Raw genomic sequence first — 24189 nt, forward strand, 5'->3', positions numbered from 1 at the left:
ACCAGGGACCGAAGAACTACATAATAAAATGATGATGCTTGTTGTTTAAAAGGGCCTAACATCTAAGGTCATCAGCCCATAATATAATGGGTAATCAAAATCACATGATAAAACTCTACCTGGCTAAGTAAACAAAGGTAGTTTAGAAGTGCTCATGGGGAAGGGCTGTTAATTTATAATATGTAAACATATTCAGCAAGGACATTTTTTGTCCCCACAGTCAACTAGGGGTTCAGCTCATCAAAGAAAAGAGAGAAGTTGAAAAATATATATATATATTTCGTGTGGCTATTTCTAGTCTAGTGCAGCCCTTGTAAGGCAGACCCTCCGATGAGGGTGGGCGGCATCTACCATGGGTAGGTAACTGCGTGTTATTGTGGTGGAGGATAGTGTTATGTGTGGTGTGTGAGTTGCAGGGATGTTGGGGACAGCACAAACACCCAGCCCCCAGGCCACTGGAATTAACCAATGAAGGTTAAAATCCCCGACCCGGCCGGGAATCGAACCCGGGACCTTCTGTACCGAAGGCCAATACGCTGACCATTCAGCCAACGAGTCAGACGTTGAAATGAAACTCTACATTTAAGTTATGTGCACGTGAAAAATCTTTGTAATGAAGTGCCTGATGAAATAACTTAGAAATAATGGGATGCCTATGTAAACATTCCAAAATATTATAAGAGGATGATTTTACAAACAAAATACAATGCGAACAAATTTCAGATTTTAGAACCCATTAGTATTAATTTACAAGAGAGTGACAACGTAGACACATACTAATTTATTATACTTGGGGACAAAACATGACGACCTCGCTTCACACCACTACTCTCCAGCGGCAGCCCAGTGTCCATTAGCGGCTTATAGGATTTACTACGTCAACTGTAGCGAGAGTTGCCAAATAGTCTACTGCACTAGACACGAAGGAAGGGTAAAAACTTAAGAGTGTGTGAAAAAAAGTAGTTTGGCAACCTCTCCAGACCAAACAAGGATCACTTAGAACTCATTAACTCAGCAGGGTACAGGGTGTGATTGACTGCTAGCTTCCAACTCGCTTCCAGGAACTGAGGCCATCATGTTTTTTTACGCATGTATAGCAATGGAGAATATACAGACAGTCTCATTGGATTACATAGTTACGGTTTGTCATATTTAATAATGCATAATAATTTACACTGATCACTGTTCCTATTTACAGGCTGATCTGCTGATGTGAAGAAAATTTTAATTCTATAACAAACAAGGTTCGGTGAAAATGAACCCCTTGAAGGTCACGGCGCAATATATTGCATGTAGCGGTAAGTGCCGCTGTGGTTGCGGCGCAATATATTGCGTGTCGGAATTTGAAGTGATATATCTTCGTAACTGTATGTCTTTGGACAACGATTGAAAAACGGATAGCTCCCTACATCTGTTGACTATATTTTGAAGTCGTTAGGTTATTGTTATCACCATGGGGAGTGCTGGAAATGAAATGTTTTTAAGTGGATGTCTTCAGCTTTAGTGAGTCAATTGCAAACAGTTGAACATGGCTGTGCGAAGTCGAGCTGACTTGCTTAAAAGCGACGATACAGTTTGTGAAATTCTTATAAATACTGAAAGTGATTGTTCAGTATTTGAAGACAGTGATGAAGACGATGTAGGAGGTATATCTGGAAATAATTCAAGTGGCGAAGACTTAAATGAAAGTGAGGATGAGGTCTTACAGCCGCCACGTCCGAAGCGCGAATGTAAATAAAGCGCCTAGTAATCACAGAGTTTGGGAAGACGAGACTATAACCAATTCACGCCAACCGCTTTAGCTTCGATGGGAGAAAGTCAGGAATTTAAAATGTTTCACTGACGAAACATTTTTCAGAAATCAACATTTTCATAAAAGTGTTGTCCGCCTCTGTGGTGTAATGGTTAGTGTGATTAGCTGCCACCCCTAGAGGCCCAAGTTCGATTCCCGGCTCTGCCACGAAATTTTAAAAGTGGTACGAGGGCTGGAACGGGGCCCACTCAGCTTCGGGAGGTCAACTGAGTAGAGGTGGGTTCGATTCCCACCTCAGCCATCCTGGAAGTGGTTTCCCATGGTTTCCCACTTCTGCTCCAGGCAAATGCCGGGATGGTACCTAACTTAAGGCCATGGCCGCTTCCTTCCCTCTTCCTTGCCTATCCTTTCCAATCTATCCATCCCCCACCAAGGCCCTGTTCAGCATAGCAGGTGAGGCCTCCTGGGCGATGTACTGGCCATTCTCCCCAGTTGTATCCCCCGACTCAATGTCTCACGCTCCAGGACACTGGCCTTGAGGTGGTAGAGGTGGGGTCCCTCATTGAGTCCGAGGGAAAAACCAACCCTTGAGGGTAAGCAGATTAAGCAAGTAAAAAATTGTTCTCTGTACCTTGTTTTGAGGATTTTCATACCAAAAAAACATTACTAAAAATGATGTTTCACAATTTTTGTGCTCAAACTAGTTGTTTGATGTCTTGTTAACATACTATGTTAAATTCATTCATTTTATTAAAATATAATGCCTCTTGAGGGTTGTTTTGCAAACATGAGCAATAACCTAAATTTTGGGGTGTGCAGTGGACTAAGAAACCTGACTCTCAAAGGGTTAAATACAGACATAAAATATGGTACATGTACAGTATGTATATAATGTTTAAGAAAAAGCTAGGGAAAACAACTGATATGGAATTTACCACCTGGGCGACAGCCCTAAATGCAGATCATTGACGACTGATTGAGTGATAGATTGCCATTTTGCACTTAAGGCATACCAGCCACTCCTCATAAAGTTTGCTTATCATCGAGGCATTTTAAGATGACTGGTACTCGCATGGAAAGTGCCTAATGCCCTTAAAATCCCTATCCTTGTATGATTTCCCACCATGGCACTTCTCTCCTTTAAAACTGTAAGTCCGTTTGAGCTTGCAATTAAGAAACAATACAGTTTCATCAGCACTAAAAATACTGTTTGGTGCATATGAATCGATAAAATGAGCTGCATTTTCTCGTCAACTGTCGGCATCGCCAGAGTTCACAGATTTTGCTTCTCTGCACACTACCTGCCACAAGATATTGTGGCGTTCCTTACAGTGCTGTCCTATCTTTGGCGCCAGTTCATTTGCTTTCCCCTTAATAACCACGCCATCAACTTGGTTACCGTTTGCTCAAACATGCCAAAACCACTCTTGATCATGGAGGAGAAACGAATACCAAAACAGAAGATGGAGATGAAGTTCGAGGGAAAGAGAGCGAGAGGGAGACCTACAGTAGACCAAGATGGATTGATTTGATAAAGAGGAGTGCAAGAAGAAGAAACCCGGACTGGGACAAAGTGATGAAAGAGGAATGGTGAAGAAGTGCCATAAATGCCCCGACCCGGCAAGAGCTGGATAAGCGGGAAGGAGGAGGATGGTTTTGCCATTTTGGGTCTTCTGCTCAAATCCAAGCTACAGGTCTATTACCTATTGTTAAGAAATTTTAACCAAAGAAATATTTTATAATCCTTTAAATATTATTTAGGAGATATAAACATATATTTTCACCTTTGAAATTTTACAGACAATGTCTCGCTTAGAAGCAGTGTATCAGGCATTTTGCCCTTAAAATATCGTGGCTTCTCAGACTTTCCTGTGACGAGGTGAGGAAGTCTTTCATCTGCACTGCAACACAGAAGGACATTGACCCTATCCTTGTATGATTTCCCGCAATATGGAATATTATCACAGCACCTTTCAAGCAAGAAGAAAAAAGTGTCCTCAACTTCATCTTCATTAGATTTATTCATTGTGAAAACCATGTTTGAAGAGAAACAAAGATTTACAAGTAGCTCATATTGTATATGCTACCATTAATGCATTTTTCAGTGTGGAACACCCTTAATTTCTCCAGCTGATGCAACAACTATGCCTTTGCTGGCAAGATGTAGTGTTTACAGTGCGCTTTGTCTTCTGGTATGGGCTAGAATAAAATTGTTACTTTCATTGACCTGTCTCAGTCTCTTCCTTGGCTTTGACAATATGAAAGTGGCTGAGGTATGAGTGACGCTAGTAATGCCATTCCTTATGCAGCCAGTTCCTGCTATGAATGGTGTGAAAATGTCGCTCATAGGGTCGGTTGGTGCAGGCATTTCAGTGGGCTTGGCAGACTGATGTGCAATAGCAACTTCTGGCTCAGTGAGGAAAGCAACAGCTCGATGATGCTGAAATTATATACATGCCATTAATATATGCCCGAAAACTGAATCTTAATGAGGCTCATTAAAGTTCAAATTGCATTGTGATACAGGTTCTCCACCAATCAGAGTTCAGATTTTCATTATGATACAGGTTCTCCACCAATCAGAGATCATATTTTCATTATGATACAACTGTTTGACCAATTAGGTAAGGATAACAAAATCAAACATGTCAGACACACATATTAACATCAATGCACCTTCTACTTCCAATATTCCACAACCACACGGCACATTCCCGCAAATTCACTTCACCAACTGTACAATAAACAATTTGTGTTTGAAATAAAGATACGTTTTGATAACCGTCTATCTGAGCTTTGAATATATATGACATTGTGAAGGTCTCTGATCCAGTCACGGAAAAATCAATAACCCAGCGCATGCGCTCTGCATCTGCTCAGTAAACTCAACTGTCAAGCGACATCTCGACAGAAATTTATGAATATTTAAAAAATTCAGTTATAATTATAGTTGAGCATAAACAGTCGTATGCAACTCGCCTGACTCTCGTATGGATATTATAAAACTCGCTTCGCTCGTTTTATAAACATACTCATCTTGATTTATGAATTTCATTTTCCGTATTGACATTCACCAATCGTCATAAAAGGAAAGAAAAATTCCACCTAATCAATATATTTATTTTCCTTTTATGACAAAACATACTCATGTCTTAACTATTGCCATTATAGGCTTGTTGCAAAATGTACTATTGTACTATTGTACTATTGTGTAGGAATCCATAATGAACCAGTAGTGACCTTAACAGTAACAACAGCAATATGTGATACTTATTTAGTAGCATCAAGAAATGTGAAGAAGATTGCTGGAAAAAGGGGATTTTGATGATATGTCATCTTTTAACTGGTGCATCATAAACATTGCTAACTTATATATAAATCCTGATCATGTCCCCCTGATTACAGAAATGTGTATTTAATAAGCCATTTTCCATTATTTTAAACTTTTTCAATGTTTAGGTTTTTTTCAATTTCACATCATTATTTTGCCATTTTCAGCAATTCGTTGTGTTAATTTCTGATTTTTAAGTCATTTTTCTTTGTTATGCATTACTGTTTAGTCATTTTTAAGCATTTATGCTAAGTAATCAACATACCTGAATATCAATCAAGCTTTCAATGAACGAGAATACTCAAACATCGAAAGGGTCAGAACTCGGTTCGAAAGCCATGAAATAAAGTAATTTCCTACAACACTTATCAGTAATCTTTTGAAATCTACATTCCTGGAGAGCAACAAGACATAGTGTCTAATCTGGAGCGCTTACGATGAGAGGGGAGGGGTGATCACTTTAGTAAATCAATTCTTTAGTAAGATTTTTGCATAATAAATTTAATTTCATACAGCTATTTCTGGTCGGGTGCAGTCCTTGTAGGCAGACCCTTCAATGAGGGTGGGTGGTATCTGCCATGTGTAGGTAACAGAATGTTATTGTGGTGGAGGATAGTGTTGTGTGTGGTGTGCGAGTTGCAGGGATGTTGGGGACAGCACAAACACCCAGTCCCCAAGCCAAGGGAATTAACCATTTTAAGGTTAAAATATCCGACCTGGCCGGGAATCGAACCTGGGACCCCTGTGACCAAAGGCCAGCACACTAACCATTTAGCCATGGAGCCAGACAGATTTTTGCATAAATGCTTTAGTAGATTTAAACATAAATTTCAGTCATGTTGTTGACGTGCCTGAATACTAACATGCAAATACAGGCTTATTATGCCTTTGCTTGCGAGACATGGTGTTAACAGTGCACTATACCTTCTGGTATGGGATGCTAATAATGCCAATCCTTATGCAGCCAGTCTGTGTTATAAATGGTCAGAATGTCACTCATAGGGTTGGTTCGAGCATTTCAGTGGTCTTGGCAAACTGATGTGTAACAGAAACTTCTGGCTGTTAGGAAAGCAACGGGAAACTAGTCTACTCCTCATATCCCTAGTATGCCTAGGCTGTCTATGAGAGCTGATGATGAAGCTGTTGAGGATCAAACCAGCCTTCAGGCTGAATGTTCAACATACACACAGACTTATTAGTTTTGTTTTACACGGACCAAGTTTTATTTATTCGTGTGTGATTCAATTAAAGCATTAGAATGCTTTCAGGTGTATCTATCTACATTATCATTTGATGACACTTATTGTGTTCATTCCAATACGAGTTAAAGATAATGTAGACGATGCATATATTTACCATTTTGGGTAACTATACATGTTCCATAATATTTTTGCGTCATTTTCTCACTGATAGTAAGTCATTTTTGAGGATTTTTAGGACATTTTACAGGTCTTTTCCAGCATTTATTAGGTCATCAAAATCCAGGCCCTGGTGATAAACTATTGACTCTCCCTCAGCCACACAATGATTGCTCCAGGAGACCATGCACCAGTGGACTTATATAGCAAACCCGATGCGCGTGTAACCTATGGCTGTTCAGCACATCTTTTGAAACCCTTCCCTAATGACTGCCAATTTCCAAACTTGAAGGAACATGTTCTTAATGTTGTTAATGATTTTTGAAACAAACATTTAGCAAATACTGCCCACAGACAATCAATGTGTTCCAAAACTTATCATGCCAGCTGAAACTGAATCGAACAGTTTAGTTAATTGTCTGGATGCTTACGTTAGAAGTTAGCCTACGCTCCTAAAAATATGCAAAGATAAAAGGGACAAAAGTGATGGTAATGTGGAAGCAAAAGTTACCAGTTATGCTTAAGAAGAATGTTGAAAATATGACTTCCATTTTAAAGCCCCTTGTTTGGACTCTTGATAAAGTACAAAAAACTTATGTTCCAATGCTCATGCTACCTATCTCTGAAAACAACTAAAAGAACAAATAACTTATGTGACCTGAGATGAAAATATTAAGAAATTTTAAAAAAGATAATCCATGGTTTTAACTACTGCTCATCCTCTTGCTTACATACTTGACCCAAAGCAAATCAATAACAATGAACAGCTGCAAATAAGTGAAGAAGAGAAGAAATTGGGACTTGATTTTGCTAGCTCAAGATATAAATATAATTGTCTACTACCACTGATAGTGAAATTCCAGGCACAATCCCCGCCATTTCAAGAACCACTTATCAGTAAAAGTGTGGCATCACAAGTGTCAGCATATGAATGGTGGAAGAACCTAAAAAGTAGAATAATAATATTGTTATTTTCTTTATATCCACTAACTACTTTTACGGTTTTCGGAGACACAAAGGTGCCGGAATTTAGTCCCGCAGGAGTTCTTTTACATGCCAGTAAATCTACTGACATGAGGCTGATGCATTTGAGCACCCTGAAATACCACCAGACAGAGCCAGGATTGAACCTGCCAAGGTGGGGTTAGAAGATCAACGCCAAAACTGTCTGAGCCACCAGCCCGGAAAAAAAAAAGTAGAATTGAAAAAGTTTATTGGAATGTGTTCCCCACTAGCAAACAACTTTTGACTGTTCAAGCATGTTCATCCAGTGTTTAAAAAAAAAAAAAATTCCTAGTATATTTTTGTTTTGCTATTTGCTTTACGTCGCACCGACACACATAGGTCATATGGCGACAATGGGACAGGAAAGGCCTAGGAATGGGAAGGAAGCAGCCATGGCCGTAATTAAGGTACAGTCCCAGCATTTTCTTGGTGTGAAAATGGGAAACCACAGAAAACCATCTTCAGGGCTGCCAACAGTGAGATTCAAACCCACTATCTCCCGGATGCAAGCTCACAGCTGCGCGCTCCTAAACGCACGGCCAACTTGCCCGGTAATCCTAGTATTTCGGGTAAATCAGGTGAACTCACTGTAGATCTCATAGTAAAAGGAAATCTTTCTGCTGAAGTCGCAAACAGTGGAGAGTTCATGGTGAGAAGAATAATGACGGCAGTGAATTTTCACTCAAGGAAGTACATTGTCGTAAAGTAGCAGAAGTAGATAAAATTAGATCTGAAATGGTAAAATATAGTGGGGGGAAAAAGGGACAAAATGGCTTCATAGAATAATAGGTTTGGCATAAACTAAGTATAAGGTACCTTCCAATAGGATGAAAGCAGTAACTGTACCAATCTACAAGCAAGGGAATAAAAAGGACTGCAACAACTATTGAGGGATTTTATTGATCAGTATACCAGGAGAGTTGTTCACAGGTATTTTCGAAAGGAAGGTGTGATCATTGGTGGAAAGTAAGTTGGATGAAAACTAGTGTGGTTTCAGACTGCAGAGAGGCTGTCAGGACCAGCTTTTTTGTATACAAGAAGTAACTGAAAAATGCCACAAGAGGAATAGACAGTTATGTTTATGTTTCGTACACCTGGAAAAAGCATACGACAGAGTGCCAAGAAAAAAGGCGTTTTTGGTACCGAGGGATTACGGGTAGGTTATTACATAAGGCAATGAAATGGATTTATGTTGATAACTGGGCCACAGTGAGGATTGATGCTAGGATGAGTTCCTGATTTTTTAAAAATAAAAATGAAATAGCATATGGCTTTTAGTGCCGAGAATGTCCGACGACATGTTCGGTTCGCCAAGTGCAGGTTTTTGATGTGACACCCGCAGGCAACTTGCGTGTCGTGATGAGGATGAAATTATGATGAAGACAACAAATACATCCAGCCTCCGTGCCAGCGAAATTAATCAATGATGGTTAAAATTCCCGACCCTGCCGGGAATCAAACCCAGAACCCCTGTGACTAAAGGCCAGCACGCTAACCATTTAGCCATGGAGCTGGATAAGTTCCTGGTTAAATGTAGTTATAGGGGTTAGACAAGCCTGTAATCTTTCACCTTTGTTGTTTGTAGTTTACATGGATCATTTATTAAAAGGTATAAAATGGCAGGGAAGGGTTCAGTTAAGTGGAAAATATAGTTAGCCGTTTGGCCTATTCTGACAACTTGGACTTAATGGCAGACAATGTTGATAGCCTGCAATCTCATATTTTGGACCTTCAAAAGAGGTGCAGCAAGTATGATATGAAAACTGACATTGCCAAAACTAAAGTGCTGTCAGCAGGGAAGAAACCTAAGAGGACTGAAATATGAAACTGGAACTGGTGGATCACTTCAAGTATTTTAGGTGTGGATTCTCTTTGGGGCACGATTAGCTCAGTGGCTTAGCTGCTTGCTTCCCACCTGGAAGGTTGACGTTCAAACCACACCCGATCTGGGTTGAGATTTTCATCTGAAAAATCACACCCAGGAAAGGCATCTGGCCTTAAACCCCCAGCCAAAATCAAAATGAGTTTGGATGACTCCAGTGACTCTAGAAAATACTGAGATAAGCTGAAGAAGGAAGAAGGGTGTGTACTATCCCAGGATGGTAACGTACTAAGTGAAATTGAATCAAGGTGCAGCAAAACTAATGCAGTGAGCTCACAGTTGCAATTGACAGTATTCTGTAAGCAAGAAGCGAGTTCTTGGATGAAACTATCTATACATCAGTCTGTTTAATAATAATAAATAATTATATTTGTATTTACATCCCACTAACTACTTTGATGGTTTTTGGAGATGTCGAGGTGCCGGAATTTAGTCCCGCAGGAGTTTATTTACATGCCAGTAAAACTACTAACATGGGGCTGACATATTTGAGCACCTTCAAATACCACCAGACTGAGCCAGGATCGAACCTGCCAAGTTGGGGTCAGAAGGCTAGCGCCTCAACCGTCTAAGGCACTCAAACTGGCGTCAGTCTGTTTCCAGACCAAATTTATGGTATGGGAGTGAAACCTGGATGGACTCAGAGCATCTTACTCATAAGTTGGAAGTAACTGAAATTAAAGTAGCGTGAATGATTGGTGGTACAAACATGTGGGAACAACAGCAGGAGGATAATCGGAATGAGGAACATAAAGGTTAAGTTCGTGAAAAACTCTATGGACGAAGCTGTATCAATCAGTCACTACTGATCTGCATTTTTGGCAGTCGTCCAGGTGGCAGATTCCCTATCTGTTGTTTTCCTAGCCTTTTCTTAAATGATTTCAAAGAAATTGGAAATTTATTGAATATCTTCCTTGGTAAGTTATTCCAATCCCTAACTCCCCTTCCTATAAATTAATATTTGCCCCAATCTGCCCTCTTCAATTCAAACTTTATCTTCATATTGTGATCTTTCCTACTTTTAAAGACACCACTCAAACTTATTTGCCTACTGATGTCATTCCATGCCATCTCTCAGCTTGGATCATACCGCTTAATCTTAAAAGATTCAAATTTATTTTAAAAAACTGTTCCACCCATTCAATACATTACATTCATTTGAACATTATAACTTAAACATTATAAATTATAATCCTTATTGGGACATGTTTCGCCCTGTATTACAGGCATCATCAGCCTGTACCTCGTCCTCAAAATCATAAATCATCGGGATCCCGATTGTCTATTACCAGAATGTAGCAAAGGCTTTTCAGTCTGTCAAACACATAGCAAATACAATGTAAATTAAAACACTAAAAGCATATCTGTAAAACACACACTAACATACAAAGAATGACATGTTTCGTTCTACAAGAACATCCTCAGATTCTATCAAATCACTTAAAATAAGCTTATATATGTACAGTATTGTTTACGTAGCGTAAACTTGTCAATGATAGAGAGATAAGTGATAACATGAAACAGTAATGACAAAAAATAAATTATATACAATTATAATATAGTGAAAAACTTACGTATTTATCTAGACTGCCGATGTTAAGTCTGTTGTCACCAAACACTATTTCAGGACTGTGGTCATGGAAAGTTTGTGGTGAGCCACGCTGTGCGTGGAGAGGGGAGGGCAGGACAGGGTGGGGCCTAGTAGATCGATGTGGATCTCTCCTATTGGATGATAAAATTGGGTAGACTATAGAGTGGAGAGGGGGGTGGGGGGAGAGATGTAGGGCGGAGCGGCTGGAGCGCTGTGGAACTTTCCATCAACATTGGAGGGGGGGGGGGGGGGGAGAGAGATGTTATTGACCTATTTCATGTAATTGTACCTGTATGTAATATGGATGAATGTAATTATTATAATTTTTATTATTTATAATAGGAGAATGAAGTACGGAACGGTATTATTATTATTATTATTATTATTATTATTATTATGAAAAAAGCAATTCACCTTCCGTCAACATTGGAGAGGGGAGAGAAGTTATTGACCTTTTCCATGCGAATGTACCTTTATGTAATATGGATGAATGCAAATTAATAATTTTTAGTTGAATAAAGTAAGGGACGTTATTATTATTATTATTATTATTATTATTATTATTATTATTATTATTATTATTATTATTATTATTATTATTATTATTATTTACGATAGAAGCAATTTAAGGAGTAGGTGTTGTCAGATATTATGCGAGTAGAGCAAATAGGGGGGAAATTATTTAAATGTGTATTATTATTATTATTATTATTATTATTATTATTATTATTATTATTATTTACGATAGAAGCAATTTAAGGAGTATGTGTTGTTAGATATTATGTGAGTAGAGCGAATAGGGGGGAATTATTTAAATGTGTATGCTCATTCAGGTTATTGGCATTAGTATTTTTTGCGACGTAAATTTCTATTGCTTCTTTTATATTCAAAGATTTACTTTTATTTTCGAAGTGTAAAATTTTTAGATCAGTGTTGATGTCTGTGAAATGGTGTGAACAGTCGTAGATGTGCTCCCCGAAGGCTGAATGCCGATTATATCTGATCGCGTTTTTGTGTTCTTTGTATCTTGTATGGAAATTACGTTTTGTTTGACCTATGTATGTGGCGTTGCAGTTAGGTTCTTGGCACTTGAGTTCATACACTCCTGACTTTGAGAAAGGGTCCTTTTTGTTTAAGTTGCACCTGCTGAAGTGTCTCTGTAGTGTGTTATTCGTTCGAAAAGCTACTTTTAAACCTTGTTTCTTGAAAATGTTAGCTACTTTGTATGTGTTATTGTTAACATAGTTGAGAACCACGTAGTTTTCTTTGTCGTGTGTGGTGCTTTCCCGGCGACTTTTCTTATGTTTATTTAAAAGTTTATCAACTGTGCCTGGAGGATGGTTGTTTTCTTTCGCGATTTGTTTAATTATTTGCATTTCTTCATTGAAATCTGTTGTGCTCATTGGTATGGAAATAGCTCTATGTATCATTGTATTCAGTCCTGCTATTTTGTGTGTGTATGGGTGGTGTATGGGTTCCTAGGCTTCCTTATTAATCATAAAAAATGTAAGTTAGAATCCTCCTTCTTTTAAAGAGATACTGAAGCTATTTGGACAAGACATATATATGGAAGAACAGGCACTACATCTACGTGTAGTGTTAGATAAAAATCTAACCTGGAATCCACATATAGAAAGTAACATAACCCGGGCCAAGAACTTGCTGTATGCATGTAAAAGAGCTGTCGGGAAGACATGGGGCCTAAGACCATTAATAGTAATGTGGATATACACAATGATCATTAGACGGTTGATGGCCTATGCTGCAATAATCTGGTGGCAGAAAGTAAGTCAAGGAAAAGACAGCAGTAGATTGGATAGCCTACAGAGAATGGCATGCATAGCCATAACTATGAGAACTATTCCGACAGAAGCCCTGAATACTTTACTAGACCTCCCATCACTATGCAATTTCATAAAAGGACAGGCTAGAATGAGTTCATATAGACTGACACAATCAGAGTGCTGGAATGCACAAAGACCCAATCTAGGACACTGCAAAATTAACAGAGTAATAACAGAGGAAGTTCTACAAATGCCTTCTTTGAAAAACAGTTTGAGACCCTGATAATAAAAAGAGACCGGGATATCAACAAATGGAATACTGAGAAAGAAGATATAGTGTGGAGGACTGATGGCTCAAAGACTGTGGATGGCACAGATGGGGGGAAGACCTGAGAGATCAATCCAGATGAGCCTGGGCAAACACACTACAGTCTTTCAAACTGAAGTGATAGCTATCACAACATGTCTTGAAGAAAATCTGAAAATCAACTACAGGAATAAGAGCATTTTCATTTTTACGGACAGCCAAGCAGCCATTAAGGTACTAGAAGCAGTCCGGATAATATCCAGAATTGTCTGGTATTGCCATTCACTTCTCCTGAAGCTCTCAAAGTACAACACTGTCAAAATAATGTGGGTACCAGGGCATGCAGGTATAGAAGGAAATGAAAAGGCAGATAAACTGGCCAGGAAAGGGGCAGAAACATATTTTGTTTGCCCAGAACCTGTATGTGGGATTTCCTATGGACAAGCCCGACACCACATAGGGAAATGGGTACAAAAGAAACAAATGGAGAACTGGAACAGGGAGCAGGTATATCTAGGTGGGAATGAAGGAAAAACCTGGTAGCAAAAGATCTTAGAGGTCGAAGCTAATTAGGAACTAATATTTAGAGGCCCCATGAAGGAAAGAAGAAAAATAAGATTTTCTTTCTCAACTCTTGGTACAATGAAAGCTTAATTTATTTATTTATTTATTATATGGCTTTTAGTGCTGGGAGTGTCAGAGGACATACTGAAAACATAAAAAAGAAATAACAAATAACTTACACCATCACCATCAAATGCAGCTCCAAGATCATAATCACCAGTCTTCATAGCTTCAACTAAATCAGCTGCATACGTCAGATTTGGATCTGGATGCCTACCACCAAAGTCTTCCAAGGGAACAACGTTTACTACATTCTCTGATGAAGCACCCAGTTCCTTCACAAATATTCTAGTCACATATGGGCCTGTCACTATGAGAAGAAAATATGTATTTTGAGCAAGAAACATCAGATATTCTTGATTTTATAATAAAAGTTAAACTGAATTCTAAAGTTACCTCAGAACATTACATTTATGTTCTGGTTTTCATAAACAGCAAGCAATCTGCCATCACACATATAGCTGAGGATTATAAAAGCAGGATCTTTAGCATTTCATCAAATTAGAGGTTCCTAACATTGCAGAATCAACTGAAGTAGCCTTCTCTTACAAAAACAAGTTTTGCATTCATCAGTAATCAAAAATTAAAAGTTGACAGGTAATTCATAATACAAACTGAAAAGTAAAATCACAAATAAGAAAAATTCTTTAGATGGATACACAGAATTAAAATGATAAATAGAAAATTTGGCTTCTCACAAAAATGGGTAATATTTAATTTTCTGTACATACTTCATAATGTGTCTAGTGTTGAAGGTAATTTAGATAATCTTCAACTGATGTACACACATTTTCTGTGTTAAATATCAGTTAGTATTTACTTGTAATTTAATGCTCGTGATTCTGAAATTATCAATTTCTACACTCATATTGATTAAAAAACAGAACATCTTGAAAGACTAGAGACAGGAAGTTCATATTCACAGGACATATTCATTAGTATGTTCTGCATAAACTATTAGCATTTCATCACGTAGATTCAGCGTGTGTCCTGTTGTCTGGAAGGCACTGGGTCCTCCACGGGCACTGATAAATTTTTCCATGCATGATGGCATCAATGCGTACAAGGCGTGAATGGCGTCCTGGGGTATAGCCACCCACGCTGCATTCAACTGGTTCCACAGTTCATCTATTGGGGTTGGCATTGGGTCACAGTGCCACACCCGCCGTTTCACCACATCCCACAAATTTTCGATTGGCGACAAGTCTGGTGATTGGGCAGGCCAGGGTAACAGTCTGACATCCTGCAACAACAAGAAGGCACGTGTTCATGCAGCAACATGTGGTTGCACATTGTCCTGCTGAAATATGATGTCTGGGATTTTGTGCAGAAAGGGTATGGCTACGGGTCGCAGGATGTCATTCACGTAGGTCACTAGTCACAGTGCCCTGGACACGCACCAACTGTGATTTGTGCTTGTGCACAATAGCACCCCACACCATAAGGCCTTGAGATGGCGCTGTATGTTTTCTGCGAATTCAGTCAATGTGATGCTTCTCCCCGTCTGTGGTGAACCAAAGTGCGGCCATCATTTTCAATCAAACAGAACTTGGATTCGTCCAAAAACACTGTCTGCTGCCATTACTGTCCCCAGTGACGTCGTTCCATACACCATTGCAGTCTAGCACGTTTATGCACATTAGTCAGAGGTAGGCGAGAAGTGCACGACGCGCCAGTAACCCAGACCGGAACAAACGGCGACAGACTGTAACTCCTGTTAGTGTACGATGAGTTACACTGTTCCACTGTTGCGCCAGAGGCGAGGAGGATGCAGATCTGTCCTGCAATGCCATTCGGAAAAGGGGTCGGTCTTCCCAGGAAGGGGTCTGGGTGGTGCAACCTGACCCATCTCGTCGTGTTCTACGGCCTTCTGTGAACCATTCTGTACACACCCGTTGTACTGCTGACACACTTCGTCCTACACGAGCAGCAATTTCCCGGAAGGATGCATCACGTTCCCTCATGCCAATAATACGCCCTCTTTCAAGCTCACTCAATTGATGGTACGGTTCTCACATACATCTGCAAGGCATCCTGCACGTCTGCTGAAGTCACACTGATCCATTACCTTTGGTTTATAGCGACAACGAGAGCCGCAGGCACATTTTTCCAGTCGGTGGTGGTGCGCCGAGATATCAATGTGGACCTTGAACCTGAGGGCTGACATGGTTCAAATGCTAATCATTTCCTCAGAACAAACTAATGCACATGTCCTGTGAATATGAACTTTATCTCCATTCTTCAAGGTGTTCTGATTTTTATAAACATGAGTGTAATTTATGAATGTAAGCATGCCTGTCTCTAGTCATGGCCTGGCCCACACTATGCAGTCATGTCACAGAGGGAAGTGGTCACCTTCTTTTAACTAAATACAGTTGGGGATAAAATCATGGTCCAGCTAATTGTATTTCAAAACAATAATGAATGATGGTTGACTTACATCACTGTGAACATTGTCATGTCTCAATGATATGAGTGAAGAAGTGGAATCAGAGATAAGGCTTTTTGCATATGATGTTATCCTATACAGAGTAATAAATAAGTTACAAGATTGTGAGCAACTGCAAAATGACCTTGATAATGTTGTGAGATAGACTGTAGGCAAAGTCCTCTCAGTTTTAATTACTGCATTGATGGGGTCAAAGTTCCTTTGACTACTAGGGGCTTAACGCCGCACCGACACAGATAGGTCTTATGGCGACAATGGGATTAGGAAAGGCCTAGGAGTTGGAAGGAAGCGGCCGTGGCCTTAATTAAGGTACAGCCCCAGCATTTGCCTGGTGTGAAAATGGGAAACCACGGAAAACCATTTTCAGGGCTGCCGATAGTGGGATTCGAACCTACTATCTCCCGGATGCAAGCTCACAGCCGCGCGCCTCTACGCGCACGGCCAACTCGCCCGGTGAAAGTTCCTTTTTTTTTTTTTTTTTTTGCTACTTGCTTTACGTCGCACCGACACAGATAGGTCTTATGGCGACGATGGGACAGGGAAGGGAAGGAAGCGGCCGTGGCCTTAATTAAGGTACAGCTCCAGCATTTGCCTGGTGTGAAAATGGGAAACCACGGAAAACCATCTTCAGGGCTGCCGACAGTGGGGTTCGAACCCATTATCTCCCGAATACTGGATACTGGCCGCAATTAAGCGACTGCAGCTATCGAGCTCGGTCGAGAGTTCCTTTTGGGGAGCAATGTAAGTACCTAGGTGTTAATATAAGGAAAGATCTTCATTGGGGTAATCGCATAAATATGATTGTAATTAAAGGGTACAGATCTCTGCACATGGTTATGAGGGTATTTAGGGATTGTAGTAAGGATGTAAAGGAGAGGAGGCATACAAGTCTCTGGTAACACCCTAATTAGAGTATGGTTCCAGTGTATGGGACCCTCATCAAGATTACTTGATTGAGGAACTGGAAAAAAATCCAAAGAAAAGCAGCTCAATTTGTTCTGGGTGATTTCAGACAAAAGAGTAGTGTTACAAAACTGTTGCAAAGTTTGGGCTGGGAAGACTTGGGAGAGAGAAGATGAGCTGCTCAACTAAGTGTCATGTTCTGAGCTGTCAGTGGAGAGATTGCGCGGAATGACATCAGTAGATGAATAAGCTTGAGTATGTCTTTAAAAGTAGGAAAGATCACAATATGAAGATAAAGCTGGAATTCAAGAGGACAAATTGGGGCAAATATTTGTTTATAAGAAGGGGAGTTAGAGATTGGAATAAATTACCAATGGAGATGTTCAATGAAAATCCACAGCCTGTTTCCTGTCATTCGACTGGGTCGGAAATGCAATGAATGAAGCTCCCATCTAGCGGCAAGGATATGAATTGTGCCAGTTGCCGAAGCCTGTCGCACTCCTCTGGGGCAATGATTAATGAATGAAAGATGAAATGAAATTATATTCGAGAGTGTTGCTGGAATGAAATACGACAGGGGAAAACTGGAGTACCCGGAGAATAACCTGTCCCGCCTCCTCTTTGTCTAGCGAGATGTTCAATAAATTTCCAATTTCTTTGTAATCATTTAAGAAAAGGCTAGGGAAACAACAGCTTGGGAATCTGCCACCTGGGCGACTGCCCTAAATGCAGATCAGTAGTGATTGATTGATTGATTATAATTAATATATAAGCAGTCAATTAAAATAAATACAGTACATACATTGTCATAAAATACTTCTTTATAACATGCTGTATTAGTTTGCCAGATTACTTTAAGACAATGGCACTATATGATGTAATTTCCATTTGTTTCTACACTTGTCAAGAATTATCAATATATGATTATAAAATTTTCACATCACCACACACTCAATAATAATGGAAATAAACAAATATAGAAACATGGAGAGTGTCTTGTATACAGTTATACAGCACTCCAGTCAACTGAATGGACAAGCTTCAGCCCAGCCATAACTAGAGACAGCCGTGCTTCAAGGGTGCAAAAGAATTCTGTGATTAGTGAGCAGTATATAGAGCAGAAGAGAAAAAATAGAGTCAAACAAATTATATTTTATAGAAAAATCATGGCAGAATTGTGGAAATAAATTGCAGGAGTTGGGTCCAACTGCAGGATAAATTTCTTGGAGTGCAATAATAAAGAGCCTTAAAATATAGTGAATTTGGAACCAAATTAATATTACTAGGATTATGAATGCTCCAAATTTCCACAGATTTTACATTACGATTAAGTGAGAAAGGTGAACAGTATTAACCAAGAACACTGCCTCAGTCTCCAAAATGGCTGCAAGCATCAAATGTAACATTTAAAAACACAACTGAAAATTTCTGGGAAAAAAGCTCCCCAGCTTACTGGCTATTGCTGTACTGTTTAGAGCCTTATCTAGTATGATCATGATTTAATGAGCAGATTAAAACATAAGCTTAATGACTATCAACATTTAGCAAAGCTTTCTGTATGTCTTAAAGAAACTGGAACAATATTTACTCCTATAATGTTGACAGTTGCAATCAACACAGCAATGGAAACATGTAAACACACATGAGGCAGGGTAGAGTTATCTAATTCATAAGATATCTCAAGACCTGGATGAATTAATATCCCTGCATCTAATATAAACAATAATATTCCTTCTAGAAGTAACTGAATTGAGTTCAAGGATTTCAGGACCAATACTGTAAGTCAGTAAAATGATCTAGCAAGTATGCTTGTACTTCCATGTGGCTCTTGATATCATGATCATCACCAAGGAACCTCCAGTTTTACGTGGAAGCAATGGAGACTTTAATTTTCTTTTCAATAATCCCACATACGTTGGCCACGATTCAAACCATGTCCACCGTGGCAATGCTACTTGGCTACTGCATGTTCATTACCAACATATATCAAGAGAGAGAGAGGACGAAGCTTGCATGAAAGTACAGAAGAAGTTCATTATAGCGAGATTACATAATGGTGAAAAATTTACTCACTATAGCGGATTGTCATTATATCTGATTTTTCGTAAAAGTCGAGGGAAAACCCATACACATTCAATTCGGTATGAAACGGTGATTTATCCACAAAGATGCACACAAAATACTATCAGTTGCGTAAACTAATTTAATTACGAACTGTTATACATTTGTCCCACACCATATTGAACAACAGCCTATCATGAAGGATAACAAGAAGACTGCACCAGAGGCATGCATACCTGCCAACTTTATAAAACCCAAAATCAGGAGATTTTGATATGAAAATCAGGAAAAAAAAAATCAGGAGATACAATTGGTCAAAACTGCTTATTCTATATGTTTTGCGCAATAAGTAGGGTAGCATCCTGCTTCACCGAGCTCAGAACATTTTAAGCAAGCCTCGGACCTATGGGAGCTGTTACCGTGTTTTTGTGGTAGTTATGCGTGAAAGAAGGTGCGGGGTGGTGAACAGGTCTCAAGCTACGAAAGTAAAATTAATTTAAAATTTAACAAGGTTATATTTTCTTTTCAAAATAAAGAAATAACAAGCATGGCAGGTACAGAGTAGCAAGTCAAAAAGGTAGTTAGAATATTTACAGGATTTGGGCTTCGCGCCCCGACTTCACAATGCTTGGGCAATCAGCCCAACCTTACTTCAAAATAAGTATTAACAGAGGGGCAGAAAACCCCATTCATGCTCAGGAGCACTTGCTCCAAATTACACCGAAAAGCCTCCACGAGGCATACAACACTCAATTTTCGAAAAAGAGCCACTCGCTCTCAACTTTAAGCCTCTCAAAGGCCACACCAAACTCCACCTTCAAGTTGTCCTCTCTGGACATAGACACAGGGGTAAAATACCCAACCTACTGAGGTCTATTAGATGAAAAAAAAGGGGTAATTACATGACCTCTAAAATAACAATTTGAGAGGAGGCGATCTGCACTCCTAATGTGTTTGTTTCAAAACCTAATTTGGCTCTAGGCCACTGATGCAAGGGCTAATCCCATACTACGGAGGTGACTTTAGAAAAGAAACAAATTTACATAGTTAAGGAAGAATAGGTTGAGAAAATAAGTTCACCTCAAAACAATATGAGTGGGAGCTCGGGAGGGTTAAGCACTCTCTATCCCAATATGTAGTTTAAAAGATAGAATAGATACAAGTTTCTTTACATTTTAAGGAAGGTTACATAATGGAAAAACTTCGGACCCGCCCCGAGAGTTAAACTGCTGAGCAAGCAAGAAAAGAAGTAATTAATCGGCCATTACCTGGTTGTTGACCGCTGCCGGAGAAAGAGGTGCTTCCCGCCCCCCTGCTATGTGCTTTACACACTGAAAGATGGAACAGAAGTGGCCCGGAGACCCTAAAATCAGCAGTTTATATACTCTCGCGGAAGGTTCGAGGCGTTAGGGGAATGAGAACACCCTCCCACAAACACTTTATTGGGTAGGATACAGCAACATATTCAAGTTGGGGGAAGATACATCCGATTGGTCAGAAATTAATAAAAGAAATTCGGGATTGGCTACATACAAAACAAGGGGAAAGAGAGGGGTATACAGCCAACTTAAACAATAACAGAAATAAATTTAACAAGAAACAAACTTTTGAAATAAAAATTTCTCCAAAAAAAATAGTTCTTTCACTCCGCACTAGGGTGTACTATTGTTGATCTTCAGTAGTGTCCTCTAGAAGGGAAAGTTCACATTTCTTACTACAAGCAAAACAAAAATACATCAAAAGTGGCACAGTTCAAAAACTCCAAACTTTCCACGTAGTGACATCTTCTGAGAAAGTAGAAAATTAATACCGTAGATAAAGTTCAGACTTCCTCCAGCAGAGGAGTTTCAACTGGCGCAAATTTTAAATAAGCGGCGTGGAGGTGTACCGCCCGGTACAGACCCCCCCCCCCCCCAAAGTTCCTCCAGGGGTGACACATGAAATCTGTTTGAAACAAGGTCCAAGTTATGATGTGGATTTGAAGATTGATTGCAGAAGCATTTATCGAAATGGCTGAAATTTAGTTTGATTCAGTTTCAAAATTTCTTTTAGTAACAGCGGAAGTACTGTCTTAATGTTTGTAGAAGGTTGAATTGAGAAGGAAAACTTTAGTTTTAAAGTTGAGGAAAAATTTTCTAAGTCCACCAGATTTTGTTGTTGAATTCCCAAGTGTAGTAATTGCGGATAGTAACTGTCCATGTAGTTGATGTTGATTAAGTTGGATGGCCAGACCGGCCGTTGCAGCTTGCGTCCAGAGGAGGCCGCTCGGATCCCTCAAGTACCCTGAGATACCGCTCGCCCGCACTATGAGGGGAGCAGTGGTGTTGAAGCACGCCGCGCCCGCGGTGAACATATACAGGCTGCGGGCAAGTAGCAGGTCGTGCGCCGCACATCAGCCTTGGCCGGGAGGAGAGCTCCGGCTCGCCGTGCACATGTGGTCCTCGCTGGGGAAGAGGGGGCCCTTCCTCTAACCCAGTCGCAGCACGGCACCGCGCGGCTGCGGGGGCACTGAAACATTAAAGCTAGGCGGCAGAATTGTTGGACCATCATCATTTTTTGAGGGCACAGGCTTTGTGGAGAGGTTGAGGGGCCAGCGGCGTGCAGAAATTCATTTCAGATGCGAGCCACTGTGTGTAGTGGAGCAGGAGACGGGAGCGTGGTAATGGCCGTGGCAAGGATAGGACGGCAGTTTAACCGTGCGGGGAAGGTTTACAAAAACTTACATATGAAACAAAATATTATAGAAGGGGCAGAATGCCTTCAAAGTGAAAACTCAAAAAAAATATAACCTTCATATTCCTTTCACGATTATATGAAGCAAGTTAACCCAGAAATTACACCGGTTTCACCTGTGACAGGTGAACCCTAGATATCCTCTCGGTGGCTGGATTGCTTAATAATAATGTGACCGGCGTAAGGAAATCTAGAATGATACACGGCCCATGAAATCTGGGGGCAAGCTTGCCCGCGGGAACAAAATTCTTGACCATCACCTGGTCACCTACCTTCAAATGGGTGGGTCTCCGTCCACGATCATATCTTTCCCTAACCTTTTCATGAGAGACTTTAAGATTGGCTTTAGCCTTCTTCCAAAGATCTTTAATATTATCCGGATCTATTGTCTCGGGTAGAATGTCACTCAGAGACCAGAGGTTAGAGAGCGGCGTGTTGGGAACGAACTTGAACATCAAAGAAGCTGGAGTAAACTTGTGAGATTCATGAACCGCCGAATTCAAAGCAAAAGCTAACCAATGCAGGGACGTGTCCCACCTGGAATGATCTTCATGATGATAGGCAATAAGCGCGGACCTGAGATTACGATTAACCCGTTCAGCCAGAGATGGTTGAGGGTAATAAGCAGAAGTTGTCACATGAGAGATGGACAGGTCAAAGCAGAATTTACAAAATAAATTAGATGTAAAAGCCTTAGCAATATCAGATACAATATATTGGCACGGACCAAAAGAAGCAAAAATAGAATTTAGGCAAGTAATGGTGGACTGAGCGGTAGCCAGCTTAGTCGGAAATAACCAGGAAAATCTAGTAAAGTCATCTACGCATACAAAGATGAACTTGTTGGCATTTCCCTTTGACTGGGGGAAGGGTCCTACATAATCAATATACAGGCGTTCCATGGGGCGCGACGCTTGATGCGAAGACAAAAGGCCTACCTTGGTGGACATGGTGGGTTTACTGAGCAAACAAGATTTACAAGCTTTTACTAGTTCACGGATTTCACCGTCCATACCTTTCCAGATGAACATTTCACGAATCTTCTCACGAGTTTTAAAGATACCAAGATGCCCTCCTAATGGGGTCTCATGATAATACTTGAAGATCATAGGTACAAGAACAGCTGGAACGACAACTTTCATCATCTTATCATGCCTCGATGGGCAACATAAAACACCATTCCTCAGAACATAAGGGACAACATGTTCCCCAGAAGAAAGGGTTTCCATTATCGGAGCCAGCATCGGATCTTCACGTTGGTATTTCTCGATATCCCTAAAGAGCATGGGAGCATCTGTTAAGATGGCATTAACATCAGATAGTATGGACTCGGAAGGTGATGAACTGTCGACCGGTTCATGGGTCTCGACGTCGTTGGAAAACATACGGCTGAGTCCATCAGCAACAACATTTTCGGTACCTCTGATATGCCTGACATCGAATTGGAAGGCAGAAATACGGATGGCCCAACGGGCTATACGACCAGTACGACGCGGCCTACCTAAGACCCAGCTTAAGGCTTGATTATCTGTCTCCAAGTCGAATTTGACATGTTCCAGATAGAGACGGAACTTTTCTAAGGCAAATAAGACTGCCAAACCTTCGAGTTCATAGATGGAATACTTGGCTTCTTGAGCCGACAAGGTCCTAGATGCATAGGCGATGGGTCGCCTCCCTAGTTCAGTCTCTTGAAGAAGGACTGCAGCTACTGCTGACGACGACGCGTCGGTTTGGACGATGAATTTCTTTGAGAAATCAGGCATAGCAAGGACAGGGGCATTACAGAGAGCTAATTTAAGATCTTCAAAGGCGGCTTGTTGAGAAGGTCCCCACTCGAATTTGATGCCTTTCCTACGAAGAAGGTTTAAGGGCGCCGCTCTATTAGCGAAGTTAGGAATAAACTTCCTGAAGAAATTCACCATACCAATGAACCTGGCAATACCCTTAATGTCCTTGGGAGGTTTAAAATCACGGATGGCCTGTGTTCTAGAATGATCGACTGCTACACCATCAGGTGACACAATATGCCCTAGGAATGACATAGAGGGCTTAGCAAAGGCAACCTTGGACAACTTGACAGTTAACCCAGCCTTACGAAGGCGATCGAGAACTTCTCGCAGATGATCTAGATGTTCTTCAAAAGTCTCTGAAAATACGACGACATCATCCAAGTAGTGATACAAGTACTCAAATTTGATGTCGGAGAAGACCCTATCTAGCAGCCTAGTGAGTACAGCTGCTCCCGTGGGGAGCCCGAAAGGCACGCGGTTGTATTCGTATAAATTCCAGTCCGTGGCAAACGCTGTAAGATGTTTAGACTCTTCGGCAAGGGGAATTTGATTATAGGCCTGATTCAAGTCCAAGATAGTAAAGAACTTGGCCTTACGAAACCATGAAAAACAAGAATG

At 40.3% G+C, this 24189-nt stretch overlaps 1 protein-coding gene across 1 annotated transcript in view; it reads right to left on the reverse strand.

The window, feature by feature from the left end:
- Positions 1 to 24189, reverse strand: part of Pgm1 (phosphoglucose mutase 1) — a 182848-nt gene that overhangs the window by 85672 nt on the left and 72987 nt on the right. Inside the window, exon 5 of the mRNA XM_067140390.2 lies at positions 13755 to 13945. Coding sequence (XP_066996491.1) covers positions 13755 to 13945 — 191 coding nt within the window. The remainder of the gene's footprint in view (positions 1 to 13754; positions 13946 to 24189) is intronic.

This window comes from Anabrus simplex, chromosome 2 (genome assembly GCF_040414725.1).
Source record: "Anabrus simplex isolate iqAnaSimp1 chromosome 2, ASM4041472v1, whole genome shotgun sequence".
Taxonomy (NCBI): domain Eukaryota; kingdom Metazoa; phylum Arthropoda; class Insecta; order Orthoptera; family Tettigoniidae; genus Anabrus; species Anabrus simplex.